The 23,457-nt window shown below is 39.7% G+C and overlaps 2 protein-coding genes across 2 annotated transcripts in view; both read right to left on the bottom strand.

The window, feature by feature from the left end:
- mib2 (MIB E3 ubiquitin protein ligase 2) overlaps positions 1-4,426 on the bottom strand; it is a 53,768-nt gene extending 49,342 nt beyond the window's left edge. Inside the window, exons 1-2 of the mRNA XM_042491325.1 lie at positions 4,285-4,426; positions 3,142-3,394 (exon numbers count right to left, since the gene is read on the bottom strand). Coding sequence (XP_042347259.1) covers positions 3,142-3,172 — 31 coding nt within the window. The 5' untranslated portion in view covers positions 3,173-3,394; positions 4,285-4,426. The remainder of the gene's footprint in view (positions 1-3,141; positions 3,395-4,284) is intronic.
- A 4,490-nt stretch (positions 4,427-8,916) lies between these two features.
- On the bottom strand, positions 8,917-15,000 carry ubiad1 (UbiA prenyltransferase domain containing 1). Its single transcript, XM_042491715.1, has 3 exons — positions 14,807-15,000; positions 11,853-12,472; positions 8,917-9,765 (listed from the first exon to the last, which is right to left on the bottom strand). The coding sequence occupies exons 2-3, from the start codon at positions 12,412-12,414 to the stop codon at positions 9,278-9,280; spliced, it is 1,050 nt and encodes a 349-aa protein (XP_042347649.1). The 5' UTR covers positions 12,415-12,472; positions 14,807-15,000; the 3' UTR covers positions 8,917-9,277.
- Between the last annotated feature and the right edge of the window lie 8,457 nt (positions 15,001-23,457).

Genomic DNA, 23,457 nt, shown 5'->3' with positions numbered 1-23,457 from the left:
TATACAGTCCTCTGTTTCATAGCGCGCGGGGACAGCATTTGCTCCACTGCCAATGAGCAGACAAGCAGAGGACAGAGGGGAGGGGGGAGGGAGGCTATATGTGGTGGGGGGGGGGGTCTGGGTGTTGGTTTTTTGTGGGGGTTTTTTTTGGATGTGTGTATGTGTGTATGGGGGGGCTTAGGGAAAAGAAAAGGGGTGGGGCTGGAGGAGATTTTGATGAATGGGCACCTGCCATGATCCTCATTTTTAGTCGCAAGCTGGCTTGTGCAACTGCTGCTGGTGAGCTGGCAATACCAGCCCAGAGTCTCCTGCAGGCTCTCACAGGAAAGACGAAAGAGGAAGATTTTGTGTGTGTGTGTGTGTGTGTGTGTGTGTGTGTGTGTGTGTGTCTTTCCGAATGTTTTCATAGCCTTAAACAATGCTCTTCAATGTGTTCACAGCTGCGGGAGATGTCAACAATATGGTTCCAAAAATGAGCCAAAACAGCATTCTGTTGATGCTGGCACGCATACATGAATGTACAGCTGCTATAATTGGGACACAAGTAGCCAATGAATGAATGGGGGCTCAGGAAGCGGTCGCGACACTGGCTTATAATGAAGTTCATCACACCACTCGTCCATCTTGTAAACAAAGCTGCTGCTGTTCGTGTAATAGACTTGTTGGTAGACGTCACATAAAAGGGGGCATTCATTCATACAGCTCTTCAAATAGACGGTGACACACACACACACACACACGGCCGTCATCAGACCAAGAGCACTGCTAAAATAAGGCTGCTGCTTGGGAAAAACACAAAGCTTCCCACTGAGCAATTTAACGTTGAGAAGATGTTTAATAAATATCTATAACACGTCTATTTGTCTTTAGACATTTAGATTTTGGTTATTTGAGGTTAAAAAGTAAAAGTTTAATGGGCATCTAGTCTGAAGGTAGATTAAAAAGTAAATAGAATCAGTGTACATGACAAAAAAAATTACATTCATAACTTAAACACGGCGGTATGCAGTACTTTTGTTAATTATTTACATTTTTTTCATGTGTTTTTAATATATTCAATTATTATTAAAAAACATGGATAAATTACAAAAGTGCAGACAGAACAGCAAATGAAATCAAATACTCTGTTCCTGTCCCGTGTGCCCGGACTACTTGAGCATGCCATCCTGCTCAGACTCAAGCCCCTATCTTCTGTGTTTTTGTGAATTCAGACCTGACTATCACCATGATGGCACATCACCCTTTATCTCACTTACATACATAAAACATTGATCTAATCTGGACTTACTGCATTTTTACTGGATCTTATCCTCTCACGAGTTGCTGTCACAAGCTCCAAATATTCTCACAGAGATCAATGACGTTTACACAGCCCATATCAAACTGGATGACTCTGATGTGCTGACGCTCTCAGGGCAGCACAACACGTTGCAACTCAAACTGTCATCTTTGTAACTATTACAGGACCAGAGGGCCGCTGGTCTGAATCCTCAGTCTAGCTATAAAGATCGAAACAGTAAGTTGCAGTCTCCAGTCTTTAACACGTGTCATCAGGCCATTAGGGAAAGTTTAGGGTGAGCTATACAGATAAAACCTTCCGTCACACAATTTTGATATTGACACATGATTATTTTTTTGTTGCATACTTATTGTATATACTGTACATATATCATCAAATTGCTCAGCCTTAGGCAAAACACAGCAGCTCACTGGTCAACAGTCCTGCTGCACCAGTAGTAGACAGGCTAAATTGCTTTAAAATCAAAAATATATATTTTCCCTCTAACCTGTAGAGCTACTTATCAATCTAGATTGTTTTGGAGTGAGTTGCAGAGTGTTGGAGATATCAGCCATAGAGATGGTGCCGTCCTCGGCTGAGCTGTGACGTGTGACGAGTGGTGCGAGGTGAGTTAACAGTGGACACACGCTCCCTCCTGCACTTTGATACAGCAGGGAAATGGTTTCTGGAAACAGAAATTGCTATTTTTTTTTTTTTTTGTGCTTTGAGCACCACAAGCTGAGTGCCATGTAGTTACAAGAAAGAAGTCAGACATCCCTACACTCAGCAGCTCACACCAATACAGTCTAGACTAATAAATAGCACAAGTGAGGTGGAAAATATTTGATTTTGGGGTGAACTGTCCTTTGATACTGACATTTTTAACTTCCAAAAAAGGCCTTAATTGTTTGCAAGATTACTGGCCCATCAGTGTCATCTAGTAGCGGTATAATGGAAATGACAGGGCTTTACTGATCGCTTATTATAGAACTGAATCGATATTATTGTTGCCTATTATCTGGAAGGATTCTGAAACATTTAATTTCCTTTTTAAAAAAAAGTGTTTTCAGACTTGCAAAGACCATTCCACCCCAGGAGGAATTACACTCCACTGGACAGTTGCATAGCACAAACCAATCACATTTAAAGCCAGTGGCTACTTGGCAGCAATGCTGCTGTTGCAACCTCAATCACATAATACAGGTTTGGCCTTTAGCTGGGCATACTGTTTACTGTGAACACTGCCACTCTGTCGTGGTGTCAACTACTGTCAGACTACACATTGGTATATCATGCCAGTGTGTCAGCAAGGTATGTTTTTTTTTTCCTTTTAAATTTTAGTTTGATAATTTCCTTAAAAAACACACTGCATGTTTAAAAAGCTACACAAGAACACAGCAAGCATTCCTGATTCAAACTGCTATAATCCACAAATTAGGTCCTGTCCTTATTTTTGTCCTTATGCTGGTGCAACATCCAAATTTCACTATAAAAGCGCAACATTTTGTATCTAACCTTATTAACGTGCATCTGTAAATATGATGCTCATAAATTCTACATATTTTTAAAGAATATCTCTAGAAATGATCCGTATGTGTGGAATCTGCAGTAATTGGGTAAAAGTCATTTGACTTTCAGTCTAAAACTCCTAAAAAGAAACATGTGCAGAAATGCGTACCAGGAATTTATGGGAAAAGGTCTATTAAGAGACCAGGCACGAAAACACAAACAGACAAAAACAGACCCACACTACCACAGACAGTTTTTGCACAATGCACCCCTGAAATACCAACAGCGAGATGAACAAAGTGGTAACCCTTTTCCAAAAAGTTATCCCTTAGTGTGTACCCATGAACTCTTACCTTGAGAATTTCCACACAATATTTTCCCCATTTCTTCTCAGTTGCAAGCGATTATCTCTAAACCAGAGGGCATTTCTGTGATGCAAGCCAGCAAGCTTGTGTTTTAGATTTGTGGAGCCAAGGGGGGCAACAAGAGAAAGACACAGCAGATGACTGAAACTTTGCTCCAAAGTAGGTGTGGCTGAGAGCAATCCTGACTATGTCCAGTTGCAGCTCCAGTATGTGGCAGCTGCTGCTGGGCTCTGCTTCATCACTACCAAAATGACCAGACACATGACAAGTGGAAGTAATTGGTTAGATCTTGTGCAACAGCCACAGCTCTTTATACAGAATATCATGGTCCTAACATGTCAGTGCAGCACGCTGCAACTAGTATCATATCATCGATGACAACGGTTAAGTGTGCTCATTATGCTCCCATACTTCAGTACTTTAAAAAATATTAAGAAAAATAAGTCAGGTGCTCTATAAAGTACAAACTGACAACTTAACCAATGCTGACAAGAACAGTAAAACAACATGACACCCCACTAGACAGCTAGCCAAACTTAGCTTACCCGCTAATCAAATCAAAGCCCAGACTCAGCCCGTCCTGTAATGCGAGACAACGTCAAACCAAACGTCGTTTAAAAATGTGCACATTTCATTGTTTCCGTTACTGTAAAGGGCACTTGGACCATAAAAAGGGCAGACCAACAATGAAATTTTTGGCGAAACCCATCGGCAAACATATGAATTAACCACCAGCATTTGTTCTCATGGCTCAAGTGTCAGTTTCTAAAATTAACAGCTAGCGCTAACAATCATCTCGAGCTGCTTCCTCTCGCCCACCAACGCTGTTGTAGTTTAGAAATATCTGTGACAGGCAAATTCACTGGGCACGTCTCATTTTCAAAGAAATGAAACGCTGCTTGCAGGATAACATGTACCATGTGCCAGCAATATACTATGACATATAACTACACTTGGGGTTGCATTAATTTATCAATAATGTGAAAATAATTCTGCGTGGCTTTATCAAATAAGCCGACGGTGCATTTGTGCGTACTACTAGCTTGTCTACGGTGACGCTAGCTAGCTAACCCATGTTTGGCCATCCTTTAATGCTATAAAAACAACTTATTTCATGATGTAGCTACTTACCGGGCCTTTGTCAGGAATTTTTACTTTGAGGTCAAATATAATTCCATGTCGCTGTCCGTCATTAACGCTGACATGGCTTGTTTTAGGACAAATAAGTATTTACTATATTGAAAGGTTTTGCAGCACACAGCCATGACAACACGCCCATGCATTACGTCACTGCTAATGCTGCCTTCACGTGCTCCTCGTAATAAACATACCAAAACCTCAATTCAAGTAGGTTTTGTTTCAGGAAACCAGCCGCAGAAAACACAATCCTCTCAGGTCGACGTGCTTATGAATTGCTGCATTGCTTTTATTAAATTGGACAATCAGTATAATAGAAGTAGGTGGCAGTAGATCGTTTTGTATATCTGCATTTTACTTGAAATACAAACACGAGGTGACAGTATTACAAATAACCTACATTCATTCCTCTTGAAAATATACTATATAGGCCACACAATAAAACGTTTTTAGGGGAAAACTCTATGCAGGCAATAATAAGAATATATTTTCGCAAAAAAATATATAGAAATAACTAGACAGATATCTTGCAATTCCAAGTTCATTTTGGTGTCCTCATAAATTAACCCTTTTAAACCTGGAGAAATATCAGTTTTGTGCTGCATTTAAACCCTTTTCATAAGCATTTATACCCTGAAACCTGAGAAAATTGGTTTGATTTCTTAAAAAAAAAAAAAAAAAAAAAGAAAGAAAAGATATTGTGTAACTGAGATCTATCAGCTTGTTGACAGAATATGTGATTTTACAGCTGAGCCTGTCATCCCATTTTGGAATAATAATTATGACTCTAAAGTGTATCTCTGAAAGAAAAAAAAATCACACTTTGTGTAAAAGCATGGAAGAAGCTTCCACAGGTTGTAGTGAGGGCTCCTTCCATAACTCTTTTAAGAAAAGATTAGATAAAAGATTTAAGATTTAAGATTTGTGATCATTTTTGTAATTATGTCTTTAAACAAGGTCTATTGTGATTTTTTTTTTTTTTTTTTTTTTTTTGTGGGGTGGAGTGGTTTATACACTGTACCTGAATTTATCAATAAATATCAAATAAATGATTTTTTTATTAATAAATAAGCAAATGAAGTTGTCAGCACTAGCAAATGTACCACTTTTAATGATGCGCAGCAGCAGAGGGAAACGGACGTGTCCCACCCTCTGGGTTTTCCTCAGCTGAAACATTTGTGGGTGTGACACCCTACTAAACAACAGCCAGGAACCTACAGCTGATTAACCACCAGCTGATACAGATCATCAAAACAACACCATCACACTATTAATAGAAAATGCATGTACACATGTAAACTCACTGTATTGTATTGTGTAGCAGAACCTCCAAAGAAAATACAACTACAGATGGGCCTAAAACAATCAAAACAATAATCAAAAGATAAATACTAGTGGGTAACAAAAATACGACATTTTGTTTTTGCAATAACCAGAAAAGTGATCAATTGATTTGCATACTACTAATAAGAAAACGCATGCATGTGCATGTATGAACTCATCTCCTCTCCTCAGCAGTGGCCTTAACACACCTGAACCGTGTCCAGCTACAGGAGACCTCTCACCCCTATTTCTGATGCTGCTCTTAAGTTAATTTTTTTTTTAATTCTCCATTCCCTTTTTGTCATGCCCACATAGCAAAATCCACAAGGACATTTCAACAGTTGGACCCCATGTGTGGCCCTACTTGTGATTCTACTCCTGACTTTTTTTTTCTCTTTTTTTTCCCTGTGTGAGGATGTAAAAAATTTTGCCCTTTGATCGTGGCATTACAATTCACACGGTTCAAACAAGGTACATTTCCTGGGGAGAGGGAGAGAGCATTTAAAAAAATATTGAAGGCCTTCCTGCTACTCCTCCAAGCTTATGGCAGATGCCGTTTTATCCGTACAGTTTGATTTCCCCTCTCATCCTGCAGCAAACAGACAGCTTACTCACTACAGATTACTGCAGTGATGAGTACTAAAAGACAAATACTAACAGATATTTTCACTAATAACCATTGTTACGTTACCCCCAAAACAACTGCTCAACAGGCTGGATGCCACAGCAATAGAGTATAGCTTGTACTTACTATAGTCGGGTAGAAGTTGTAATAAATTTTGCAATGTGCAAACGTCCATATTAAAAAACCTACAAAATCATTGTACCCTCTGAAACGTGAGCGAACTGGCTTGATTTCTTTCAAACATACATGGAGAAGACAATGAGCAACTTAACAAAGAATGGCATCAAAATGGGCAAGAAATTAGTAAGGAGTTAAAAGAAAATGACTGAAACAGAAATGAAATAAAAAGACTTTAATAAAATGCTTTAAAAAAGAGAGAGAGGGAGGGGGATAATCTTTTTAATTTGCAGGGATTTCTTGCCACATTGCTCTTCGCCCTTCTCCCATGTTTTCAAAACAAATTAAACTCATCTTTTTCAGGTGTCAGAGGTTTAAATGCTTGTGAAAAGCATCACAAGGCAGCACAAGAAAACCAGTGTTAATCCAGATGTGAAAGGGTTAAGGTAAATTGAATCTGATCAGTGGAGTTGCCTTTTTTTTTGCAAAGTGCATTTATAAAAACAAAATCAGCACAAAAACAGACCCTAATTCCCCAAATCATTACTAGTAATCAGGTCTTTGTCGGACCCCTGGTGGCCATAGAGGCTTCAAAAGTCAGCCATTTAGTTTGACTCATGTCTACTGATAAGCGTCCCTCTCTCTCTTATTTGTCCTCATGTTAATTCCATCCAAGTGGCACATTAATGTCCACAAGGAGTCACTTTAGACAACTAAATGAATAGCCACAACTGCATTAAATTTTACAGTATGTTAATGTTAATATTGTAATCTATATTCTGGACACTAACAGAAACAAACAGGAACTTATTTATTAGAAAATTAATTAATGTTTACAACATGGGAGTGGAAATCTCTAATTGCCCACTGATGTCTTGGGGCTGTGGGTGGAGACTGGAGCACCCATACAGATGCAGTGAGGAGCAGATTCTTAATGAGAACATAACAATGTATTGGAGTTTAAATGTACTCAGTGTAAACAATATGAACATGAAATAACAACTTGTTTGCTCATTAGTCTTTTTTTTTAATCTCATGTTTGTTTGTTTTTTTCGACTTATATTTATTAATTTATTTATTTTAACCTTGCTTGCTGGGCTGCACGATTGTATGAAAGGTGCTATATCGATAAACTTTGATCTGATTTGATTTATTTTTACGAAAGTATTAAATAAATAAGGACATTGAATAGCACATTGTGCAGATTGCACGCAAAGTGATACGTGTTTTTGGTTTTTTTTTCTTTCTTTAGGTAACCGATTATGATATAAAGTATTATGTGGGCTACTGTATGTTACAGGAGAGTAATGAAAAAAAAGTTTAGAAATGGAAATGGGTTAATTAAAAGAACTGTGTTACTCAAGCGTTACACACTGTAATAAAATGAATGGTCGGGATGAGTGAGTACATCATTATCTGTGCATGTTTCTGTATCTGGTCAACCAATCAAATGATCTGTATCTGTACTCAGAATGTTTGGGGTTTTAAACGGGCACAAAACTGGAAATTTTTGGAAATTGGTTTTTTAAACATAGTTTGATCAGATGCTCCTTTATTTAATTTTTTTTAAGTATTTAGAGAGAGATCTCAGGATGAGTTTCAAATCATTTTGATCACAAGAAAAAAAGATACCCAAATGAGGATTTTCCTTCATTGGGAGTGGAGATATTGAGACATTATATTCAGAAACTGGATTCCTTCATGTATTGGGCTCAACCCCAATACATTTTGAAGATCCAAAATGTGCAGATAAGACCTACAAGCTGACCTACAAACAAATACTTCTGACCCTACAAATAAGACACTTAGGAATAAAAGAGCCTGTACAGGTTTTTATGCATGGTGGCTAAATGGTTGTCCAATATTGCCCCCTGCTGACAAAGACTGTGCTGCACAAATTACGAGGTTTTTTTTGTAAAAGTACATTTTTTTAATGCATTTTCTTACATTATGGGTCACTTCCATCTATTATTATTATTGTTAAATTGTGAAATTATTGTTTTCTGTTTGCATTTAATGAAACAAGTCCTCCTTTGTCAGAACACATACATGGAAATAGGTTTATGGCATGTTGCTTATCAAATCACAAGTCACAAAGAAATAAAATATTACCGCGGTCTGGTCTGTATAAATGAATATATGCAGGTCTAAAGTGTAGTTGTAGATTTATGACTTGGTGAAACTAGAACCTACATTTTTACATATTATTTATAAGGTCCAAAAATGCAGTTAATAGTCAATTTAAGCTGTCTGGCAGTCATTTAGCTGCCACATTTTGAAAGGAGATTGCTGTTTTTGCATGTATTGAAATCTCATTTTCAACGTAAATCAAAAAACAATGTAAAAACTGTTCAGCATTTTTATGTCAAATTGCTTGCTTGGACTTTATATTTGTTTCAGCTGGAAGAAAAGTGAACTTTGATCCAAAAGGAATACATGGGACAGCAGCATCAGTGAGTTTTATTATCCAATGAAATACTATTTGGCTCTCCAAAGGAAAAAAAAAAAATCACAATGAACAAATTAACAGCATGTACCGTGCAATAAGTACAATGTTGAGATATGAGAATAATGGTTTATTTATGCTTTTAGGTATCAGTGTTATGTCTTAAAGAACAAATATGGCAACTGTAGGTTTGTGGTCAGTCCTTAGATGATGAAAATGTTGCCTACCTCTACAAAATAACACCAACACTTCTTCCCTTTGCCAACATACTACAGCAGGTTTAATACTGAGAAAAAAACACCTGATTATGCCTTCAGTGTCACAGAGCAGGACCTCATCTAAATCTCTGTTCAACATATAAATATGACAATAAATTAAAGCCGGTGAAAGCCCTCAGATTGCTTCGTACAAATACAAAGAGGTACATAAAACTAGTTTGTATTAAAACAAAATTTTGAAATATCAAAGCTAATTAATCACAGTGACGGCAAGCTGCCAGGAGGTGCCAGAATTATCCCAAACACGTAGAAAAGTCCCATGAGGAGGTTGAGCTTGGCCGTCTTCTGGGGGATCTTGGCGTAGCATCGGCTGCGGAACTGCTTCTCCAGGGGGAAGGCCATGGGCAGCGTGAGGAGAGGCAGCGCCATGCTGATGGTGTAACGGGTAGCGAGGATGCAGAAGAGCACGTAGGGGACGAAGAGCAGGAGGTTGTAGAGGACGTAGGACAGCGTAGGGCCTATGAGGATGGCCAGGGTGACGATGCCTGCCTGCTTGTCAGAGTCCATGTCTCTGGTGTTGTTGCTGTGGAGGATGGCTTCTGTGTTGAGGGCCAGCGGGACGGCGTAGACCAGCGGCAGCGCTGACAGGTAGCCGACCTGCACCGCGTGGGAAAACATGACCGCCAGCGGGCCGAATGTGATGAGGATTACCACGTCTCCTAGGGCCACGTATTTAAGGCCGATGCCTTGGGAAAAGAGCAAACAGAAGCCACATTTAACATTTTGATTAGTGGTTGTTGACAAAGTGTCATTAAATCCTGAGCGTACAGAGTGTATGCTTTCATTCTTACTCTCTGGTTCAATATGTGCAAATCATGACAGTCATTTGTAGTGTTTGGAACAGATTAAAATTTATGTTATATTGAGCCTCACAGGAAAACTCACTACACTAATGCAAAAAAATATGAGTGAAAGCTACCTTAATCACTAGGCACACAGTCTTTGGGGCTCTGAGTGAGAGTGTACATAGAAGAGTATTCCATCAGTCTAGTATTAGTAAAAGAATGGTCAAAATCAATGCTGCAGGGGCGGTGGTATCCTGATCGACAGATCAATTTTGCACGCTGCAAGAGACAAACCGCTGTAGAGGAAAAAAAGAAGTCATGGAGAGGTTTGCCCACTGCGCTGCGATTATGCACCCTGACAAACCTCCGATTTTAGGGAGAGGACACAGAATGATACTAAGGGAGACACAGGCATTCAAAAAAAAAAAAAAAACAACACACATACACTGTCATTTTTCGGGAAACACTGTATTGTCTGATGATAAACCAGAACACTTGTGATACCCAAATCTTGTCCTATTACTTAGAAATCCTGCATACATTTTCAGTATCTGTGTACAGAGAACAGTGGTATCCTGACTTGCAGTCCTTATCATGGATGGGTTTAAAAATCACTGGATCCTGCACTTCCCATAATGCATCAAGTATCATCTCTTTATTCTCTGACTGGTGAACTTTTAAACTCATCACCCTCAGGTTGTAATGAAGACTTCTGTTCTATATTTGTAGTGTTTCCTACAGAAATAGAGTTGGAGTAGGGGGTGTCAACCCTCCTGAGATTGTTTTTTTTTTTTTTATTATTATTAATCTTGTGCGTCCTTTTTTATTATACCTCTCTAAATTCCGACATTTTTGTGAGTTCATGAACGCAGCCCAGGCTGAACTCCTCCTGAGTTATTTATTTTTGTAGTATGTGATTGAGCAGTTTGAGTCGTGGAGCAGATAACTGATCTGGCAAACTTTTAGACCCACAACATTTGGCTGTAACAGAATAGAAAATCCCATCGTTTTAACAAGATTCCCTGTGTTGCTAAATGAGATTCTAATGGACGGTGCAGACTGTAAGACAGACTTCACTGGGAATGATAAATAGCCATTCATTCAGAGTTGCACTTCGCTTCATGAAGAAATGTAACACATTGGTGTAATGTTTGAAAAACATACCAACTGCCTTAAAGGGGCCATTTCACCAAAATCCCAACATACAGGTGACTGCAGCTCAGTTAGCAGAAATCTGGGGAACAGTCGATGCTGACGGCAATGTCTGCCAAATGTAAAGTAAAAATATATTCCCAACTCCTAAAGCTTGACATATTAAAGTCAAAACTAGCTGCAAGTATAAGCACGTGAGATTTTTTTGTTTTGATTGAACCGACCTGTCTCTGTCCAATAAAATATGTACTTACCAGCAAGGCATGACCCGCCCTGAAAGACTTTTCCCTATCGACTTACATTGGGAAAGAGACGACTGTAAATCAGTAAGTGATTTTTTTGCGTCAAAACCCCCGCGATAGGATTCATTTCACTATCTAGATTTAAGCCATCTGGTTCGATAAAATTAGAAAAGAGCCGCAAGATTTAATTTTATGTGTTTCCCACTGGCTAGCTGCTGCAACTGCTCTGCACTGCGCTAATACGGCAACTACTGCTGATAATCACTTCCTGACCCACAGCAGCAGCACGGTGTTGGTATAATAACCGTCATCTCTGTTAGCACTGTTGCCTTTAATAGTTCAGGCTGTCGGCAACATTCAAGGTGTTAGCACTGTTCACCTCCATGTTGAGGGCTAGACTCTGAGTCTCAGTCATGGATATGAAAGTCACATACAACTCCTTTAAACATTAGATGTGTGTGTGTGTGTGTGTGTGTGTGTGTGTGTGTGTGTGTGTGTGTGTGTGTGTGTGTGCGTGCGCACTTTTAGTGACTGGGGCGGCAGATGACAAAATGATGCAGCAATCCAAGAGATTTGAGTTAATATTTTACTCACCTCCAGTGTATAAAAAAGAGCTGGACAGTCCCCCAAAGTAAATAAGGGCTAGGTGCTCCAGTCTAAGTGTAGACAGGAAATAGAGCAGAGTGGCACACAAGCACCCCAAAGAATATAACAGCGCTCCAAACATTACAACATCCTGCGGTGCCAAGATTTCATCCACAAGAGTCCTGTCGTCGCTCTTCTTGTGGTCAATCCCTTTGGAGAAGTCATAGTAGGTGTTCACAAGGTTGCCTGCCCCGTGGACAACGAGGACAGTCACCGCGCACACCATCAGGATGACCAAGTCCACAGATCCGTCCAGTTTGTACGCCAAGGCGCTGCCGAGGGCCACTGGTGTGAGCGAGGCACTGAAGCTCCATGGTCTCAGTGCGAGCACGTAGGCCGCACACTTATGTCTCACATCTGAAGCAACGCGGGCCATCCTCGACATGTGGTTCGTGCCTGGAGGATGACCGACCGAGTTACTCAGACCAGTCTGCCACTGTTGGCCATTGTGACCATTTGATCCAGCCAGCACAAATGTTTCTGCCCTGCTGTGTTTCTGCTCATTGGCCATTTCTCTGCAAGGGGTCTACAGTACCAGCAACGCTCCCAAAGGTCAGAGTCTGGAGTTCCTGTAGCAGTAAAAACAGAAACAAAATGTCAAGACAGCAAAATACAGGGTAGATTTACTGTCATTTCTTTAAGAAGAAATGAAGCTTTGACAAGAAATTAAGTTCTCTTATTCAAAAAAGGGCTGAGTATCAAAATTCAGCACTTTGAGGACTAATGAAATGTCCTGTAGCACTGCTTATGGAAAGGTTTAAAGTATTGCGGGTTGGAACAAACTGCTTCTTAAGAGATATTTCCTGATGTATCAGGAAATCAGGAAACTCTGGATTATTTTTCATATTTTCAGATCACATTTTTTAATGAACACAGATGCACTGAGAAGTTTGGCATAGTTTGTGGAATAAAAACATGTTTATAATTTTCAGTGGGTTTGCAGGGTTACACTGTCAAATCAAAGGTGATGGTTTTTGTACCGTGTACATTTGCTCTTCTAAGTTACTGGAAAAAGACACAACTGGAGAGAGAATCTCACTTGTGCACGCATCTCCTTTCCCCCCTCAACTGTCTGTCAAACCTTTTACTCATTCCAACATTTAAAAATTGGTTTCATGGTTTCAAAACCCTTCTCTTTTCATTCATTTAATAGTCATTATAACAACAACAACAATAGAAATAATATACGGTGATACCTAAAACTGAAATATTTTATCTGAGATGGTTATGGTATGGTAATTTCATCAATTTAATGTTGTCTTCCTTGCAGAATTGAACAGACCCCCTCTGACACCCCCTAACTGTGGCGAATATTTCACTCCAAATTCATCCAAAGAGAAAAACATTGTGATTAATCCTGGGCAGTGACACATAACATGTACATTAACACTGAATGAGTATTCTTGTGTTTATTGTTTTATGCTTTGTGCTTCATACATTTGGTACCGCTAGAATTGTCCAGCATTTGAAACGGCCTAGAAGTGAACAGCTTTAGTGTCACTGAACATGATCGTACAACTAAATGTTTTACAACTAAGAACCGCCACTGCACACGTTACAGAACACATTACATTTCATGAAGGTACTAGAGGTAGGGGGGAGATTTTGATACAGCATAGTACCTTGATATTTTATGTAGCAATACTGTATTGATACACAGAAGCCAGGTATTGCTTTTTATCATATAAATTAATATTGCAAATTTCAATCAAATGTTTAGTAACCTATTAGAATGATATATTCAATTGCTTTTCAGTCAACTAGAAAAATGTTGCTGCTATGAGAACGACTAAAGAGACTTAAAAGAGACTTTATCGTATTAGATAAAAAAAGATGTTGACCAAGTTTGAGTTATAGACACACAATTTGCCTTTTGGAGAATGGAATAAATCTCAACATATCGTAATACATATACTGCAAAACGTTTAAATTTGCAATGATAATGTATGGTGGCTTAAGTATCGTGATAATATACAGGGGTCGACCAATATTGGTTTTTTTTTAGGACCGAAACCAATACGGATTATTAGTTGTTACATAGATTTCAGATAACTTTATTGATCCCAAAACCCCCCCCCCCCCCATGCTGACACTTTCTTTGCAGAGAATAAAGAATTGACATTTTTATCGTGATCATTGTCAAATATCAGCCCTAAAAAAATAATCGGCCTGTACCAATAATCTGTCGGCTGAATAAATATAAATAAAAATAAAGTCAGCAGTGTGAGTGACATGGAGCTAAGACCGGAGTTCTAAAGCGCTAGAAATGTCATATTGTGGGGCCTCACACATAAAATCTGTCCAAAGTGACTCTTTTTCTCGTAATCGGACTATTTTAGACTCTTCAGGACTTGAAGGCGCCCCGTTGAACAGTCCAAAATGTGAAATCTTTTTGCAAAGCTAACTCACTTTTTAAATATGAGTATTAATTGCACTGGACTGATGGTGGCTCAGCAGCAAGAATATGTTAATGTAGAGATCACAGCAGGATCTCCCACTGCTGGACAGAGGGGGGACAGTCAGTTCAGGGTGCTGGCTCTGGAAGAAGTAACAGTCAGACTGAAGGTCCTGGCAGCCTCCACCTCGCTCCACAGTGAGCTGTGAAGGTGTTGTCGAAACTGGTCTTTTAAACAGTGGCTAACTGTTTAGCTTGCCAAATACACGTGGCCTTTCATCTTAATATCACCCACTCAGCCACAGTCTCAGAAAACTACTGACGAAATAACTCTACGTGAAGAGACACCAACACGCTTGCCACCTCGATAAGGGCACCGACCACCCACAGAGGAAAACCACCTCCGGCTAACTACTGAGATTATGGGATTAAAGCTAACGGGTTAGCCGCCGAGCTAACGCCTGTGTGCGGGGACAGAGAGGAGGAAATGTCTGACAGCGGCGCTTACCTGTTACGTCTTCAACATCCGACACAAGCTGCGTCTCTCTGCGCTTAAAAACATATTTCTGTGCCCGCTGAGCCTGGTACGGTGAGAGGCTGTGACATTTCTTACGTGTCAGCTTCGAGGAGACTTGACAGGTTGGCAACTGTAAACTCCTCTGCATCTGACGGACGCCATTTCCTCCGCCAGCAGTGCAGCGTTGCTCAGAGGTCGAAGAAACCGCTTCTCATACAATGGTTCCGGCTAACATTCCGAGGAGAATTTGGCACAACACGAAAAAACGAGACAATGAAAACAACAACAGACAGAACACCAAGTATAAATGAATAAATAAATAAATAATTAATTAATTAATTAATTAATTAATTATTTTTTTAAAAAAAATCCATCTACAGTGAGACATTAAAAACAAAATTTAATGAATTAAAATTGTGTATATATATATGTGTGTGTGTGTGTGTGTGTGTGTGTGTGTGTGTGTGTGTGTGTGTATCCTAGCGCTATATATCTTTCCTCAATATTAAATATTGCCTTTCCTTGACAATGACATTTTTGCAACTCACAACTAAAGATTATTTTCGTCGTTGATTAATTTGTTGATTATTTTCTTGATCACTCGATTTATTTTTTGTCTTTAAAACGTCACAAAATGGTAAAAAATTTTGTGTTTCCCAAAGCCCAGCTTTATACAACCAAAGCTTAACCATATGGTGCTACCAAAGAGTGAACATATTGTTTATTTGTTGACCACTTACAGTATCTGTTTGTTTGTTATGGTTGTGGGGTGAATGGAAAAAAAAAAATCTAATTGTACTAAATCGTGATGAGAAAAGTGTTTTCATGTCACTGAAATTAGACTCATGTAACCTTATTTGATTACCAAGGTCCCAAAAAAAATCACCAAACACATTTTATTCAGTTTTAATGTTATATGAGTTACTGTTCTATGGCTGAAAGGTCAAAATATGACAAAAGACCATTTTTCACTGAACAATCAGCACTGTCCGCATAGTTGTGGCCCCTGTACACTTTACTACATGGGCCACCTGTGTAGAAGACAGTGGCGTGCACCAGGGGGTGAAGGGTCTTTGGACATCAAGGGCATAGGTTCATTTCAACATTGGGGAGGGGACACACATGAAATGAGGGTTTTGGTGGTTTTCAACAAGAAATATTTTCAGCTCCAAACATTCATTTTTCAGCATTCTGGTTCGTGCACCAATTTGTGTGGTTTTTGCATCATTTTAAGGTGTAAATGTAAATGCAAACGTTGTAAATACCCCTGTGTCCCCATGAAGTCTATGCCTGTGCCGTCACTCACCTAAGCAGCCCAGAGTCCTCTTTACAACTGGAAGTACTGCGAACTAACTATTAAGAGGTAATAAATAAAGGTTCTGAATACTACAAACAGGGGCATAGCACCAAATTCTGGGGAGTAAACCATTTTGCACCTTTAAGGGGTGAGAGCAATCTCCGAAAGCTTCCAATGTTGTTGTTTCTGATTAAAAGATTAGCCTTAACACATTTTTCTTAAGCCAGTTTTATTTTAGTTACTGCACATATTAGTTAGGGAAAAACAACTTTTCACCTCATATTGGGGCCCGAGGTAATCAGTCCCACATTTCCCCCAACTATGATGTCCCTTGTTGGGGGAAAGACAACTGGAACATTTTGAAACCTTACAAAACTCTAAATAATAAAAAATGAAAAATGAGGAAGCAAGTTAAAAGGAAAATGCAATGCAGCTGCACTTCTATTCATTTGAACACTTAATAAATTGGATAATATTTTGCGATCTGGGTCCTTTATATTGTCAAGACAGGTGACAAATAAATGCTTAACTGTCCAGGATGATGCCCTGTACATATCTGTGCGTGCCACAGTGGGATAAAGGAGAAGACAAAACTACTTTCTCTCCAGCAGCATTATGAAACTCAGAAAATCATGTTCAAAATAAGTCATTTGATTCTGCTTTAACAATTATGAAACAATGAAAAATGTCTCTTCCGTATGGATCGTAGGTGGCGTGTCATTAACACGCTTAGAATCAGAACGACCATGAGGTCATGCGGGCCTATATAAAGCCATCAGAACTCCCGGTTCCTCCTTTTGCACTTGGATTTTGACCAGAGCAAAACTTTGGAAAGCGAACTCATTGAGCGAGCGAGATAATCTACTGAAAGCACATCTTGTTGGAAAACAACACTCTTGGACGACTCAACTTCGTGGGAAACCAACCAGCCCGAAAAAGGCCCTCAGCAGACCCTGTTTCCGGCGGAGCACCTGCCTGAGACGAACTACACCCACACAGGTAAGACAACGTTTACATTTATTTGAGTTTTTTACTGTTAATTCATCCCCTTAAAGTGTTAAACGTTATTCGGAAAATTAGATTTGGTGAAAACAGACACTGGGCAATATCTTTGTGTAAAATGATAATTGATTATTCTGTGAAAGTGTGTTAAATATTCTGGAACAGGTGGGGAATGAGGTAACAATTAGTGTAGTGATTGGAAAACACTTTTATTTGGGTTTTGGGGCATCAAATCATCGACATTTGCCGTCGAAATTATTGATAAAAAATGGCGCCGGTGACAAATTTCATAAAATGCTAAAAATGTTATTTAGTTGCGCACCAGGGAAACGATGGAACGGTCAGGAGCGCGCGTCAGCGCGCATTTACGCACGGGTGTAATCACACCGAGGCAGGTTCTGAGTCCGCTTGTTTTGATTGTCGGAGCTTTTTTTTTCTATCCGAACTGATGCGGAAACATCTGGTCAAGTTTCAAATCCCATTACAATATTGAATATATATATATTGAATGCTGGAACGCGCTTTGGTTGTTCGTGTGGTAATTTATTTTGGAGGGCGATTTGTCAGTTAACCTGATGTGACTGCAGTTGCGCTTCCAGGATGACACCATCTGTTGCAAAGGCTGCAACCCATTGCAAAGTTATAACAGTGCTTTGATGTGCAACTAGTAACCGTGTGTGTGGGTGGTAAGGGGGGGTGTTCGGGTGCCTTTGCGAAAATTGTTACAATGATGTGTGTGTTTTGTTGATGTTATGGGAGTGGGAACAGATTTTCATTGATATTTCTTAAATCTCTAGGCACTTTGTGTTAAATAGTGCCATATAAAGTGATGACATAAGGTGACAAAGTGCATAAAACAGCATCAAAATATAGCTTACTTATCAAAAAAAGTACCAGTGGAGGATTCTCACACCTCACATGAGAGGTCCTGGCTAAGCCCTCAATGTCCTAAAATAGTAGAAACGTCGTTAAATTCTAGAAATGTTCTAAAATCCTAAAAACATCCTAAAATCCTATAAATGACCTGATAGAAACATGCTGAAATTCTAAAAATCCAGAAACATCATAAATCCCGGGAATGTCCTGATATCTTAGAAACATGCTTAAAATTCTTGAAATGTCCTAAAATCCTAGAAACATATAAGGGGTGCTGCAACTGGCCCCTGGCCTTTTGTCATTTTGCAAAAGTGGCCCCCAAGCATAGCAAGTTGAGTATCACTGAGTTATAAATGACTAGTTTGGTCTGCACAGAGCTCTTTGTGGTATTGTGGATCCTTGCAGCCATGTTAGTTCTCTGTGCGAAATAACTCATTAAACAACAAACTAACTGGTCAAAGCAGCAGTCGACCAGCAGCTCCTGTGTCCTTCAGGCTAAAATAACGCTTTTTTTCTGATGACGTCTGGTTGCTTTGATGAGAGCAAAAATGGGAAACTGAAGCTGTTAACTGCTTCCCTGTCAGAATGTCTGTCTGCTGCGAGATAAAGTGCCGAAAATACACTCAGTATAACACTCTAATAAACTGATATTGATTTTTTTAGATAGGTGTTTTTTTTAGGTGCTAAAATATTTTTTGTTGCTAACCACCATCCACAGCAGTAGATTGCTGAGCTTCTATGTTTGACTCCAGCCTGCTGCTCCAAACTCGGAGCGTGCTGACTGAAAACCTTTACTCTGTTTATCGCAAACCGTTGAGAATATTGTCCACGTAAATGATGAAGTAATTTTACAATTGTTTGGTGCAAAATAACTGCCTTTACGCAGTGTTCATACTCAACAGTCAGTTAATTGACCCACTGACACATTGTTTACATTGTTTCTGAACCTTTATGTTATGTGATATTATGCAGCATCATTTGATTCTCATGTCCTCAACTGTTAAAACTAAGACGCTGAACTGCACAATATTTGATGTAAATGTTAAAAGGCAAATCCCTTCGTGTATTGGTGGCTTTGTAACTAGTGAGGTGCAGTCGTAGTTGTATTTTTTTTTCTCATTTAAAAGTTTGATTATTACTGATTTAATTTGAAATATTTATCTTGAAATTCTCATAATTTGACCTTTTTTTTCACTTCAGGTGGTGCTACTGAAGTTGTCGAGCGCCCTGCGATGGATCCCTTCCCTGACGACAGCATCCCCATCTCCTCTGATGAGGAAGACGTACGTGAGTTTGTGGTTGTTGTCAGGGGTGATGTTGAGGTTATGTTAGGTGATCTAAATGTACCTGAGGTCATTTTCCCCACTTTTCTCGGACGATGAGGAGGAGTCGGAGGAAGATGACCACAACCCTGTGGAGGTAGGTAATGTAGTTGAAGGTGAGGTCATTCTCTTATATTCATCGGACGATGAGGAGGAGTCAGAGGAAGATGACCACAACCCTGTGGAGGTAGGTAATGTAGTTGAAGGTGGGCTCATTCTCCTATATTCATCGGACGAGGAGGAGGAGGACGAAGACAACGACAGTGAAGACGACTGGCCTGACATGGAGAGTGAAGATTCTGGGTACGAGTCCATGAGCGGGAATGAAGAGGATGAAGAGGATCTAGACGATGAAGAGGACCGTGTGGACGATGACATCAGACCTCGCTCCCCTCTCGTCCAGCGTTTCCCACCCAGAGGTTTTTGGGACGGATGGCATCCTATTGGCATTCCTCCACCGGAGCCTCCTGCGCCGCAACCGGAACGTCCTGAAGATGGTCTGCCCCCAGTCTCTCCAAGGTCAGAAGAAGATGCTCCATCACCTCCGGCCTCAGCTCCTCCTCCAAGAGAAGCAGGGAAGACAGCGACACCCCGCAGGTAAGTGTGAAGAGGCAGAGGACTTCTGAGGACAGCGACGAAGAACCAAGACCCTCGACTTCAGGTCTCGCCTCCTCCTCCAAGAGAAGCAGGGAAGACAGCGACACGCTGCAGGTAAGTGTGAAGAGGCAGAGGACTTCTGAGGACAGCGATGAAGAGCCAAGACCCTCGACTTCAGGCCTCAGCTCCTCCACCAACCCGTACCCTCCCTACTGGTACCTAAGGAGGCTTGATGACAGCGACTCCGATGAAGACTGACAACGCTAAATGGAAACCTTTGTGTCTGGCAGGACTGATAAAGCCCCAGGCAGCCTTCGCATCTGGCGAGGCGAACACAGTTTTCGGTTGCGTCTTGCACCAGGGATTATATGGATTTTCCCCTTTTTATGACTTAAAGTTTATTGGATTTCAACATTTTCAACATCACAAAACCACCTAAAAAAACACCAGAACTCATCTCCTCTCCAAAGAGAGGCAGAGAAGAGAGGCAGGTAAGTGTGAAGAGACAGAGGAAGACTTGAGAAGACAGCAATGAAGAGCCAAGACTTTCAACTGTAGGCCTCGGCTGCTTCACAAACATACAGAGTCAGTATGAAGACTGACAGCTCTGGAATGGAAATCTATGTGTCTGGCAGGACTTTTAAAGCCCCAGGAAGCCTTTGCATCTGGCGAGGCGAATGCAGTCTTTGGTAGCGTCTTGCACCAGGGTTGTTAAGTTTTTTTGGATTTCACCATCATAAACAACAAACAAAAACCTGAAAACTTCTGACTTCAGCTCCTTTACAAATATGATGAATTTATGGATTTTCCTCTTTTTTGATAACTTAAAGTTAACCCTTTGAAACTTGAACAAATTGGCTTGATTTCTTTCACAAACATGGACAAATTACCTTAAAATTACGAGAAAAAAAAACCCCAACCTAACCCATTTACTTATCTCTTATACAATATGCAAAACATTTCTTGCCAAGTTGTTTATTTCCTAATTAACCATGTTTTTGAAAGAAATCAACTTAATTTGCTCAGGGTTCAAAGGTTTAAATACTTGCAAAAGGTGTCGGAATGCAACACAAGAAAAGTTATGTCTGTCCAAGATTCAGAAGGTTTAATGGATTTCAGAATTTCCAACATCATACAAATCACCTCATGGAAATACTCAATAACACCAAACAACAGCAAACAGAAGAAAGATAAATAATTATAACATAAAATAGGTATAGCTACTCAGGGCCCTTAAGGGGAGGGGGCCCTCAAAAGCCTAGTGGAAAAATCTGGTTTTGCTTGCATTTTTTTTTATTTCTAAGTAATTAGTTCCATGACTAAATTCAAATTATCTGAGCTGCAAAATGGTTTATTCCACCCCTGCACCAGGATTTGTGAGCACCAATCTACACCGTAAAGAACGGGAAATCAGAGTTTCAAAACAGAAAAGAAAGAAAGAAATGGGAAATAACGCAAATGGATTGCAAAAACAAAAACATACATGAGAAAGACAACATATAGGCAAGGGGAGGGAGGGAGGGGACACACAGAAACTGCATGCATATGGTCCAAAGTTTAGTGCTATTCCCCTGCCTGTACTAGAGGTAAGTGTTATTTTTCTTTGTAAGGTATAGCTGGCCGTACCAGACAAAGGTAAGTCAATACTAAATACCAACATTAATACAAGTCACTCATTGATATTTTTGATATCTCGATCTGTTGTACTGGAACTTCTTTCAGTTACATGAAGGCGGCTTTAACAAACAGAGGGAAAGTTTATGCTTACTAACGCAAAGAAAAGTCTACAAGTGTCTTTACTTAGGTACTGATAGGTGCAGCAGACCCCCCCACCCAAGAAGGGACAACGTGGAAGAACGAGACTCAGCATCCAGGATTTCTTCGATGACGGAGACGTTCACATCGGACCAGATGAGAAGGACGGATAACCACAGGACCAGATTCAAAACTGACGAGCGCGTCTCTTTCAGTGGGCTCAGTAAGTAATCCTCACAAAGACTACAAAAGTACCTGTGGTAACATAAAGTGGAGAGGAGAGAGTTAACTTTACATATGTAAATTATATTTATTGTAGGGACCTTCTTGAATATTATTCCATTGTAAACATTTGTTGGTGTTGTGTAGTTGTATAGTATTCATTACCTGTGTTTGTGTTTCATAGGACACTACTCCACTGAGTTTTTGGCACTCCTGAGGGAGCTGAGAGTGGACGTCAACCATTCCAGAAAGTCCCAGCACCACAGCAGTACACTGAACTGCTCTCAGCATCCAAGTGAGTCCAACACCTCCTCCGTCGCTCCAACCCCGTCCCCCAAACACAGCCCTCTTCTCCCACAAGACGACCAGACGATGAGGATTGCCTCGTCCCGACCAGCTCAGAGGACGCTGTTGTTACAGTCAGCTTCTCCTGTGCTGGGGGGTTCAGGACGCTCCTCACACTCACACACACACGCATCAGACGCACACAGGAAGCTGTCAGCACCTTTTTTCATCTGCGCTCAGACGTAAAGAAAGAGAGAAACAGTTCAGGCTGAATGAGAAATAATAATTCTGAAAGGTCCAAAGTTTTTAGTTTGATGCATCACACATTATGTTAGTGTTCACTGCAGTTAAAATATGTTTATCTCCTGAATACTTCAATCCAATAAGTGTGAGAAAAACGTTTTAAAGTATTTTTTTGTATTAGAAACAACATCAGAATATTTAAAATATGGCAATGTATCGCATCTTAAATAAAAAATAAATGTTGTGCAAGTTATGATTTAGTGATTTTCATTGGACTCGAGGGCATAAGTGTAACTTTTGCTATGTAGTTTGTAATAATTTGGTAAATTCACAGTAAGTTTTCATATATATAAAACTCATAATGTTACATGTTGATATAAACATGGTATGGGAAATGCTTTAGATTATCTCCCTGCATGTATAGCGTTATTCTTCCACATTTTAATTCATAATAAAAAATAGAAAATTGTAACTTTTTTTGTACCGACTGTTTACCAACACAGCACATGCTGATGCAGGTTCAAGGGAACAAAAGGTAAGACTCAGGAATAAGAGGGTAACAACTGGAAACTGGTAACCGTGGAAATTTCAAATGAATTAATTCTATAGGTATTTTTTTAACTACTGGACACCTTTTTTTACTACTATATTGTTATTACATGGTACATTATGATTATTACTGAGCAACAAACTTCAGGTTTAAAGGACGATGGGGTAATGAGTTCTGCTATTTATGATTCACTTAAAAAATGATCATACTTAACACTGGTGGGTACAGATGATAAAATGAGAATCTGCAAATGAAATAGTTTGTAAATAACTGAGGTACACTGATGCTTTTACTTTTGAACTAAGGGAACACACTGTGGTACTAAACCCTATATGAAATAGTAAAAATAGATTTAAAAAGAGGGATGGATTATTATCATCTAACCTGTTATCATCCCCCCAAAAAAAGTAAAAAATGTCCCGAAAACTATATTTGTAATTTATAATTTATTTATTTCGAATTATAGTCATTTTATAATTAAAAATATGTTACA

This window comes from Plectropomus leopardus, chromosome 8 (genome assembly GCF_008729295.1).
Source record: "Plectropomus leopardus isolate mb chromosome 8, YSFRI_Pleo_2.0, whole genome shotgun sequence".
Lineage (NCBI taxonomy): Eukaryota > Metazoa > Chordata > Actinopteri > Perciformes > Serranidae > Plectropomus > Plectropomus leopardus.
The sequence above is the reverse complement of the archived record's forward strand: the minus strand, read 5'-3'. Positions and strand labels throughout refer to the sequence as shown.

Bases quoted from the DNA above. Each gene is read 5' to 3' on its own strand.
- ubiad1 (XM_042491715.1), bottom strand. From the start codon at position 12,414: ATGGCCAATGAGCAGAAACACAGCAGGGCAGAAACATTTGTGCTGGCT. The intron at 9,766-11,852 runs GTGAGTAAAATA...TCTTTTCCCAAG, and splicing joins CTCTTTTTTATACACTGGAG to GCATCGGCCTTAAATACGTG.